This window comes from Phaenicophaeus curvirostris, chromosome 9 (genome assembly GCF_032191515.1).
Source record: "Phaenicophaeus curvirostris isolate KB17595 chromosome 9, BPBGC_Pcur_1.0, whole genome shotgun sequence".
NCBI classification, from domain to species: Eukaryota; Metazoa; Chordata; class Aves; order Cuculiformes; family Cuculidae; genus Phaenicophaeus; species Phaenicophaeus curvirostris.
In genome coordinates, this window is record NC_091400.1 from 26,189,097 (window position 1) to 26,200,293 (window position 11,197).

An 11,197-nucleotide genomic window follows, 5' to 3' on the forward strand; every position below is an offset into this window, starting at 1 on the left:
GCACGCACCAAGTTTATCGATTGTAGTGATTAAGTCAGATGGAACAAATGAATCCAAGTCTGCATCCAGAATTCCAAGGGGATCCAGCTGAGCTACATGATGACCACGGATCTGAAAAAGGAGGAAAGGGAGAGGAAAATGAAATCACACTAACAAAAGTCAGACTAAAGGAAATAGTCACTGACATAGAATCACAGAATGCTTTGCATTGGAAGGGACCTTTACATATCATCTAGTCCAATCCTCCAGCAGTAAGCAGGGACACCTTCGACTGCATTAAGGTTGCTTAGAGCCCTATCCAGCCTTTTATAGATGATTTTATGAATATTTTCTCCTTAATATTTTAATTTTTAAGGACAAATTCAGATCACTTGGGTACAATTTCATTCACACTACTATTGCCAGTCAGTTTCAACTCTGTGCCAGGCAAGATCATGGAGCAGATCTTCCTGGAAACTATACTGAGGCACATGGAAAATAAAGAGGTGACTGGTGACAGCCAACATGGCTTCTGTAAGGGCAAATCAGTTCTGGAGTCTTCAACACACGAAGTACATGGATCTGTTAGAGCAAGTCCACAGGAGGCCATGAAGACCATTTGAGGGCTAGAGCACCTCCCATACAAGGACAGGCTGAGAGAGTTGGGCTTGTTTAACCCAGAGAAGACAAAGATCTGGAGAGACCTTAGAGGAGCCTTCCAGTACTTAAAGGGGCTTACAGGAAAGCTCGAGAGGGGCTCTTTATTAGGGAGTGCAGGGATGTGATGAGGGGGAGTGGTTTTAAGCTGAAAGGGGAGATTTAGATATTAGGAAGAAGTGTTTTCCTGTGAGGGTGGTGAGGCGCTGGAACAGGTTGCCCAAAGAAGTCCTGGACGTCCCCTCCATGGAGATGTTCAAGGCAAGGTTGTATGAGGCTTTGAGCAACCTGATCCAGTGGGAGGTGTCCCTGCCCATTGCAGGGGGTTGGAACTGGATGGGCTTTAAGGTCCTTTCCAACCCAAACTGTTCTATGATTCTATCTTAATTTTCTCTGACAAAGTATCTTAATAAACTGCAATATTAATAATGAATTGCATCACACAGCAACAGAGCGTGACTGAAGTGTGGTTCATCAAGAAGTAACTTGTAAAAACAACATTCAAATGTTCTGTATTTGCAGGAGAGTTCATAACAAAATGCATTCCACTCCCAAGCAAACAGAAATATGGCATCTTTTTTAGCCCTGTAAATTCATCTGGCCTCTGAGACTGTTTGCATCTCATGAATCACCACTAATAAAACCCTTGACAGGCCAAATGATGCCCAGGGCAACATATGTGCCACTTCATTGTTTACAGCGGCACAAAGTCTATCTGACTGGAACTAAGCAAACAATTCTCTCTCAAGCATCATCAACAGGAAAGAATTCACCTCCCTAAGCTACATCTGCCCTGCAGTACTAGTAGGAAGACGAGTAGCAAGAACATCAAAAGTCAAAAGAGCAAATCACTAAAGCACTATATTACACTCCCAGAACAGTTTGGCCTTTAACTAAAAGACAGAATTTTCCTCAATATCAAGGTATTTTTTAATAACTTCTTCTTTCAGTGGATACAGAAAACAGTAACAACTGCAAAAATCAGAGATCAACCTTGTGAAAATACATGCATGGAAAATTCTCCATGAGAAAAAGCAATAGATAAACTGCCTTTTTTGGAAGAGCAGCTCAACAGACCACAGAGCAGCCTACCACAAAAACCATAAGATACTGACAGGTCTGAGAAATGAAAATTCTGTATCCTCCTCCATTTCATTTCATTATCAAGCAAAGAGAGGTCACAGATTGATCACATCCCTTCAACACTGAATTTAGAGGGTATTAAATACCTTTTAAAAGCAGCCAATTGCCATAGGTAAACCTATTTCATTGTGCATCACAGACTGCCTGCCCTTTATACAGACATGTCTATTCCATTCCTTGATTCAAATGGTGCAATCCCAGCACTATTTTGAAGTAAATGATGTCAAAGTAGCCTGGCATTCTCCAATTTTCTCTAATTCTACAACAAATTTTTACTGCACGCAGTAAAGTGGTCGTTTTCTACCTTACTATTTCTAAGCAAATTTTGTATATTCTTTACATTCACAAGCCTTTCTACTCTATTACAAGACCTCCAACAGCTGGATTACCAGGGTTTATATCTGAATCATCAGTGACAATGCAACATGAACAGAAAAGGGTTTTTTAAAGTTCCCTTTCTATTCCTCTGATAACAGCAAACAAGAGTTAAAGTTCTTAGCGTGGGGCAAAACAGATCTGTCAAGTTAAACTGTGGTAAACAACTTGGGAAGATACATACTTATTTTAAAAAAAGACAAACCCCTACAATTTAAAAATCAAACTGGAATACTTTGCTCAACATGGACCTACATGTTTAGCAGGGTCGGGGTTTTTTTTGTTCACATCGGTTTTACGACTTTTATTGAAAGAAGTTATTCAGCACAATTCTAAATAAAAATGTGTAAACTTGTTTTATATTTAGAAAACATCTAACCCAAATCAATGTGCTATTTCCAAAATCCTTCTTCTAAAGGAAAAGTGGAAAGCAGACTTTATTTCTTAATTTAATAAAAGGGTTAAAAAAATCTGAGCATGAAAAAAAGTCAACTTTGATGAACAGCTTTCTAGAAGGAATTCATCAAAGCTGACTCAAACTCAGTACCTTCAACCTCCCAAAATTCAGCTTCTGGTTAATTCATTATTCTTCCTCTCTCTCTTTTCCTGCTCAAATCGAGGACCTAGAAATTCACACAAGATGTACAAGGCAACCACATTTCTCTCTTTCTTAAAAAAGGTGGTAACATTTAGAACTGTAATACAAACGTTCCTAGAGGTAAAGACAGGTTTGATTCACGGAAAAGTTTGCTGCTGAAGAGTGGAAAGTTTTTATTTCACTGCAAAGCTCCAGAGATTCATTAGTATAATCAGGACAACTCGTTGGATACGAAGCAAAACTATTTTAGATAGCTTAGTTTTCCAATTTTGTTAAGTAACATACTGAATCAGAGACACACACACACAATCTTAATATGGTCAAGCGAGCCAAAAGGATAGTAACGGTCAAGCTCTGCCACGTTTGGCTCCTGGTAGATGGGCAAAACCCAATGGATTCATGTTCCTTTTCAGAAACGACTATCTCCATAAAGAGCTTCCAGGTTAAGCCAGATGATCAGCATCAAGGCTGTGGGTAAGCCAGAGAAGAATCCCAGTCTGAATTCAGGAGCTCTGTGTTCAGACACTGTGCAGGGAAGAAATTATTTTCTAGTCCAAGACACTTTGGATCAGAAGCAAGACAACAGACAAGAGGAGGGTGCTGGCCTCTTATCCCAAGTGACAGGTGATAGGACATGGGGTAATGGCCTCAAGCTGCGCCAGGGGAGGTTCAGACTGGATATCAGGAAAAAACTTCTCACTGAAAGAGTCATCGGGCACTGGCAGAGGCTGCCCAGGGAGGTGGCTGAGTCACCATCCCTGGAGATGTTTAAAGACGGGTGGATGTGGTGCTGAGGGACATGGTTTAGTGGCAGATAGGAATGGTTGGACTTGAGGTCTTTTCCAACCTAGTGATTCTATGATTCTAAGAGTAGAATCAGAAGACAAACAAGACATAAAAAGGAAGAAAAAGGTTGTTGGCAAAGGAGAGGCCCTCACACATCTATCTGCAACACACTTACCTGATATGCTCTTATTAAAGACTGCACAGCAAGGTGATCTTCAACAAGCTTTTCAGCTTTACCCGGTGTCTGGGCCAGGCCATGGCTCTGAAGAAATGATGCCTTTCTTTCCAGCTGATCTGGTAGATGGGGATCATACGCTTGGCCAGCATTAGCATTTCGGAAAAACAAATCCCAGGACTGGACATGTGTACAGAGAAGGAAAGAAGAAGGAAAATCTATTACCTCAAACAGAAGTCTCAACCAAAAGCAGCTCCTTCAAGGCGCAGATGGTACCTCACTACATTACATTATATAGACCCCTCAATAGCCAGCAAAAAGAAACCACTCATATCTCCACATCTCAGTAGCAACTGTCTGTTTCATTTACGCAGAGCACTTTTCATATCATTTCTTACCCTGAACTTCCTCTGTAAAACTCTCCAGCACACAGGAGTGCAAAGCATCTTCATGCATTATTCACTCACAGAGCTCTTTTTAACTGTGATGTTTATTCAGGCACCCAGTAATGGGTATGATATTATGCTGCTGGTGAAGAGATATCAAGCCTATAAAACTGAGAACCTTAATAAATGAAATTAAGTCATTCCTGTAATGATACTTAAACAATTTATGATACTTAAACAATTTATGATACTTCAAGACAGTCACTGAATATGCTAAGTCAGAATCAGTCCTTAAGGGTCTTTCTGGAGGAAACTGTTTAAAAGCAATTAGAGCTTTTCTCAGTGAGGCTTCTAGTCTAAGATCCTTTCCTCAGCAGCTTAGGCTTCCTCACCATGAAAGAGATTCTGGAGCTGGTTTCAGGTGCAAGTCATAACTTTAGAAAAGCACATATTTCAGAAACTGAATCACAACAAATGAAAGATCCTTTTATTCCCACCTGTACTTTTACACAAGCCACCTGCTTCACATACACCCAAATCTGGTTCTCCCGAACTGTCTCCATTCTGATAGGGTGGCCACTGTGCCAGATTAGAATGGAATTAGACTGATGGATGCCAAGAGACAGCAGCAGAATGGGATAAAACATTTGAAATGCTCATACCCAACAAAGACAGAAGCCTGTACTAGCAGGGGACAGACCAATACTTGTGCTTAACTTACATCTTCCATAAAAGATACCAAACAAAAGGTCATAAACCACTTTCCTCAGCGTGGTTAACTTAGGAAAGAAAGGAAGCTATTTCAAAACTTTAAAGTCTTTGTGATTGAAAAAGAAGAACTGTAAAAGCTAAATCTCATCTTGTACAGTGCACATTATTTACCCTGGCTACCAACTTGGAACTAAAGCATTTCAAGGAACCAGTGCCACAAAATCCAAAAAGCAGCCCCAAGATTTCATATTAAAAAGAACATCATTTAATGTATTCACTACAGAATGCACAAAATAATCAAAATAACCTAATACCAACACTGCATGACAGGAAAAAAAATATAAGATTCTGTTTTCATTAACAAAAAGTCTTCATATTGAAATTTCTACAAGTTTTAAGGAGTTCAGGAACACTACGAGAGGGGCAGCATAAAAGAGCCGATTGCCAGTCAACCTTCCAAGTTGAAGTTATGGAACGGGGAAATCCATTGTACCTGTGGGCAGGAACTTCACCATTAACAAGAAGCCACTTAAGAGAAATGCTGCTTTAATGCACCTCTTATTTCTTTATTAATACAAAGCTGTTACAAACACAATAAACCTAATTTGTCACCCTGCTCTTACACAGATTTATCTAAACAGAGCCTAACTTTTAAATGCCATGACAAATTAAGGCAGACAGCTCACACGTGGTGGTCAGACCCAGACACACTGATGAATTCATTCCTACCACCTTCCCTCATTTATGCCCATTCTCTATATTCTTAACATCTTGCTAGCCGTGCCAAGGATGGAAGTCTGAATTTATACAATATTTTATAATCCATAAAAGCTCTACAAGAGTTTATTAGCACAACTGCATCACCTCTGGTATTCTCTCTATTCTTAGATATTCTTACTCAGTATCAAGAACTGTATTGTTATTCCATGTCCATAAAGCACCCAGTTTGAGAATTTGCAGATCCCAGGCAGTGAAAAACAGATTACAATTCCTTCATGCTACAACTAAGGCTACTTAGGAGGAACTATTTTGGCAATACTCAGTTATTAACTACCATCATATTAGGAAATGCCAAACACACATCTGGATCCAAGACAAATCTGATATTTGGCATTCACTCAAGGTTTTAATAAAGAATAGGCTTTGCTTATGTTAAGGTTCCTTCTTCGCTTTTTACACCACCATGGTACACATACAGTGATGATAATACAAATATTCCTTTGTTGACTCTAAAGGTTTTCACAGCATAGTCCCACAAGGAACTGAATATGTTCTTAGACAAGTACTCTGGTGAGGCAGTTGCTATCGAAATCCAGGCAGGCTTGCCCAGCACACAACCTGCTTAAGGATAATAAGCATAAGGCCCTTTCTTCATGCAAACTCACAAATACAAATACCTTCAAAATGTCTATATCTGAAGATGCAGCCAGCTGGGATAAAAGGAACCCACGTTATTTGTTCATATCGCATTTTTTAACTTATTGATTTGTTGGGCAGGCTTGACATTTGATCAGAGGGGAGGGAAAACACATCATTTGGCTACAGAAAATTAGTTTCTTCTAGATACACATCCATCAAAGCCTTTACAAATTTCTGTAGTGTCTTTCAAGATTGATACCAGATTATAGCCTTCAAGTCTTGTGTATCAATGTCAGACTTTGGCACCAGCATTTGCCATGTGACTGAACAGACAGAATTCCAGTTTGGTCTCCCAGCAAGCCTTGCAAATTAGCACAGTTCCTTAAGAAACCAGTAGAGGAGACATAACTACAAAAATATATCTGTAAAAAATAAATTACTACAGTGATACATGATACATTCCCTTTTTTTACCCTGTCAGCATATCTGTATTATAGGTAACCATTATTTTCTCAAGTAATACACAGTTCAGGTGATTCAGTGGCAATATTCTACTCTGCTATAATAAACAGTGTTTGACTTCAAATAACAAGTAAAATACTAGTTATCTTGATGGTTTGGTTTTTTCCTAGTGACATCACAATATCAACAGCAGTGAGGACAGTAAGGCCTTAGAAGACACACACTGAGCATCAGTACGTTGTTCAAAAAAAAAAGAAAAAGAATGATGAAGCAAAAATGAAACAAAACCCACATACTTTTTCCAAGTACATGAAACAAGGAAGTGATTACACACTCACGGTAGAGCGGCTGCATACAGGGTAACATGGAAGGCATTATGTACACAACATCCAACCATGCAGTTTTGTAATTAATCTTGTGATAGTAATAACTGAGACTTGTCAAGTTTCTCCCTTATGATCTATGGCCCTGACACCAAGCTTCAAGGAGAAATAATGATGCCTTCTTCAGAGCCCACATCATTTTATTCTGATTGTTGTTTTGGCTACTGTAAGGATAGGAAATTCAAAAGACAAGGAAAAGCAGGAAAATCATCAGGAATGGATTTGCACAAAGAATAAAAGCTTCTATGGATATAAATGCATATTCCATGACATACATATATGACATGGTATACATAGAAAGGAAATTCTAAGAAAAATAGTAACACTGACTGCTTATTGGAACATGACAGCCATCTTTCAAGCAGTTTTAAATAAGCTACCTGAGGAAGACATGTCCAGTCAAATCTTCTGAGGGGAAAATAATTTGAGGAGCCTTGATTAATTGCAGTTTCTAAGTAAAAGTGAACAGAGTATGATTTTTAAAGCCCAGGAAAAAGAAAGCTTTTATTTCATCAACTAGAAGGAGACACATCCCTCTGGCAAGGAGGAGATATCAAAGACAAAGAAGCGTGGGGGAAAAATAGGAAATAAAGAGGAAAAAGAAGATAGAGAATGTAATATCTAAATGCCCAGCACAAATTGGCTCCCTAAAGCATGCTGGACATACTGGATAAAACAATGAAATATGAGTAGCCTGCTGAGAGAGTTAAATTCTTAGCAATATCATAACCAACACCACATAAGCCGTTGGTGTCTCTTGACAATACTTTCCAACACTTCTACCACTTTGAACAATTTCCGTCAACAAAAATCTTGGGTAGGTATTTTCATCTTTCAGTTGATAATATTAGATGGGTTTTCAAGAAACCAAAAATTAATTTTGTTGATGGAACAAAGTAAAATTAATCAGCATCATTCTCCTCCCCATCCTTTTTTTCTAGGCTGTAAAAATCCCTATTATTTAGGCAAGAGCAGCTGTAAAGTAAACCACAATGCTTATCAATCATGCTCTTTTAAGCCCCATAAACCAGGCACACAGTGAATTTAGAATCACAGAATAATAGAATGGTTTGGGCTGGATGGGACCTTAAAGATCATCCAGTTCCAACTCCTTGCCATGGGCAGGGACACCTCCCTCTACACCAGGCTGCTCAAAGCCCCATCCAGCTTGGCCTTGAACATTTCTAGGGATGGGGCACCCACAACTTCCCTGCGCAATCTGTGCCAGTGCCTCACCACTCTCATTGTGAAGAATTTCTTCCTAATGTCTAATCTAAATCTTCCTCCTTCCAACTTATAGATGTTCCCCTGCATCCTGTTCCTACATGTCCTTGTAAAAAGTTCCCCCCAGCTTTCTTTCAGTACTGGAAGGTCACTATCAGGTCAACCCATAGTTTCTCCAGGCTGAACAATCCCAACTCTCTCATCCTGTCCTTATAGCAGAGCTGCTCCAGCTCTTCAGTTTTACTTCACTTCATGGCTGTTGTAAGTATATTACACATAGTTAACCTGAAAAAGCACTCACACATGTTTTTAAATGTATCTTGAATTACCTGGGATCCACTCCCAAGTCTACACCCTACTCCACAGTACATTCACACTGCTGTCAATTAATTTCTGCTGGTTTATTGGTCACTGTTCAATCCACAAACTGCATCACCTCGCTAGGATCCATTGCCAGACAAATTGGATAGTCTTTGGGCAGGATTTTTAGCATTCCCACCTGCTTCCAGCATTAGCAAAAAAAACCAGGCAGGTCTAAATTTAGCAGAACTCTTTGCTCTTTCCTAGGATGGTTGCGTCCTGCATGTTCCCCGCTGCCACAGAGGCCGCTTCTGCAGTCCCGCCTGTGTCTGGAGTTGGCCATTCAGCACCCTGGCCAGCTCCCCTCCAGCAACACTGATCGTGCTGCCCTCGCGTTAATTCATCCAGGTTTATGTCCCCTTGGAAAATCCAAGGGTCTGAATAAGGCATTTCACTCTTCCTAAAGGAAAGATGGTCGTTGCAATTCGACTTAACATAAATAAAACAAGATGTCACCACATACGCTCCTTATGCATTGAGTTTATCCCTTCAACATCCTCAAAATAAAGGGTTAAGAGCGATCTGAAGCACCGATACATCATGAAGGCTTCTGGGAAATTCACAGAATCATAAAATAGTTTAGGTTGGAAGGGACCTTAAAGGTCACCTAGTTCCAACCCTCCTGCCATGGGCAGGGATGCCTCCCACTGGATCAGGTTGCTCAAGGCCTCATCCAACCTGGCCTTGAACACCTCCAGGGATGGGGCAGCCAAGACTTCCCTGGGCAACCTGTTCCAGTGCCTCGCCATTCTCATGGTGAATAAACCCTTCCTTATGTCTAGCCTAAATCTGCCCCTCTCCAGTTTGTACCCATTGTCCCTCATCCTATCACTACAAGTCTTTGTAAACAGTCCTTCCCCAACTTTCTCGTAGCCCCTTCAGGTACCAGACACGTGTCACTCCAGATAATCAGACGGAGTAACAACTTCTAAGTGACACTTTGATGTATGTGCCTCAAGGATACGTGAATACACAACCGATTTGGTAAACATTCTGGGCACAATTACATTACTTCTTTAGAAAATGACTTGTATGTCTCAGAATTTATCAGACTTCTCATCAGTTTCTTAAGTTACTCCACATGTATCACCATAAAAAAGCATTCCTTGTCAGCAGAAAGCTTGTTAAAAAACAACTCTCTGTATTCTGCCCACAAGAAAGTATTCGGGCAATAGATTTAAAGTTAAAAAAGCAAACAAATAATTGTCACACAGAGAGAAGGGGAAAGACAGGACAAAATATCTTTCAAGATACTTCAGAAGGCTTTTCTGACAATTTCAGATTCAGTTTTAAGGTTTCAATTGCCACAGCTACCTAAGGGGAACTAAACATTCATCTTCTTCAGATAGTTTAGAAGTAACAACATCAACACACACTACTTAAACAGAACACATCCTCTGATTCAAACTTGTTACAACGAGGTCTTTTCCAACATAGTGATTCTGTGATTCTGTAACAAACCAAAACATTAAAAGTATTTTATTCCTTGGCTCTTCTTCCACATGTAAATAATTCTTTAACAGACTGCTCGAAGACCATTTCCATGGAGAACACTGGAAGTTTCAGAACAGCGTACTATTTCTAGCCTGGATGTCTCATTCTTTCCACTCAGCTCATCCTACCTGTGGCTCCTCTGTACTTTTTCTGCTGCAATATCACATCTCACAACAATCAATATATGGGAAATTAGTTTCACATTTTTCATTTCATACAAGATCTTTTCCTGAGCTTTTCAAAAAGCAAGTTCCAAAAGAAAAATACTGATCCCACCCTTAAGCTAATATTATCACTTACAGTCAACTTTTAGACTTACCTTATGTACACTTTTAGGGTTTTCAAGCCATGCATAATACATTTCCTCCACATAATTTGAATTGCTCCCACTCAGGAATGGTTCTGAGGTTCCTGACGAAACATACCGCTGGCCATGTAAAAACACCCTTCTGGCTATGTCTTGCTTTTCCAGAAGTTTAATGCCATGCCACTTCAGCGTAGCTGCCAATAACTTCAGATGACTCATGTTTGTTTATTAGATAGGAGATCCAAGTCTATTAATAAGACAAAAACAAATCTAATCAGAAAAAAGAGCCAATAAACTGCAGACACACTTCAGTCTCACAGTGAAAATTGAGGTTTATGGCTGGAGTGCTCCTCAACAAAGCTCAGGCCTAGGCACGAAGTTCTCTTCATGAGAGTGGATGCTCCCTGACTGACTGTAGAGCTACACTTACAACAGTGGAAGGGTTGCAGATGGCCATCCCCACATCAATCACTTCACTTCACAGCTTCTGCTGATAACATCAACCTGGTTCGAGAAGCAATCATGATACCACTTGTACTGCAGGCTCCCTGAGCCCCGCTTCCCTGGGAACAAATGACTCTTCTAATCATTGACTTCTCTAGAACTCCTGGCAACTGTAACTGCTGTCTCAGATGTAGAAAGCTGTGGCCTCTCACAAAGCCCAGCTGGGGTAGGTTCAGCAAGCACCATCAAATGCAAACACAGTGGTTGAAGAAAAGCCTGCTCCCTCAAATTTATGCCATGAATAATGGAGCTGACAAAACAATTAAAAGTGTTAGTTAAATGTTCACATCGGCA

General features: G+C 40.0%; 1 protein-coding gene across 1 annotated transcript in view; it reads right to left on the bottom strand.

Annotated features, from left to right (window-relative positions):
* The window catches only part of OGDHL (oxoglutarate dehydrogenase L), a 47,427-nt gene extending 36,461 nt beyond the window's left edge, over window positions 1-10,966 (bottom strand). Inside the window, exons 1-4 of the mRNA XM_069864066.1 lie at window positions 10,830-10,966; window positions 10,412-10,646; window positions 3,714-3,893; window positions 9-111 (exon numbers count right to left, since the gene is read on the bottom strand). Coding sequence (XP_069720167.1) covers window positions 9-111; window positions 3,714-3,893; window positions 10,412-10,618 — 490 coding nt within the window. The 5' untranslated portion in view covers window positions 10,619-10,646; window positions 10,830-10,966. The remainder of the gene's footprint in view (window positions 1-8; window positions 112-3,713; window positions 3,894-10,411; window positions 10,647-10,829) is intronic.
* Between the last annotated feature and the right edge of the window lie 231 nt (window positions 10,967-11,197).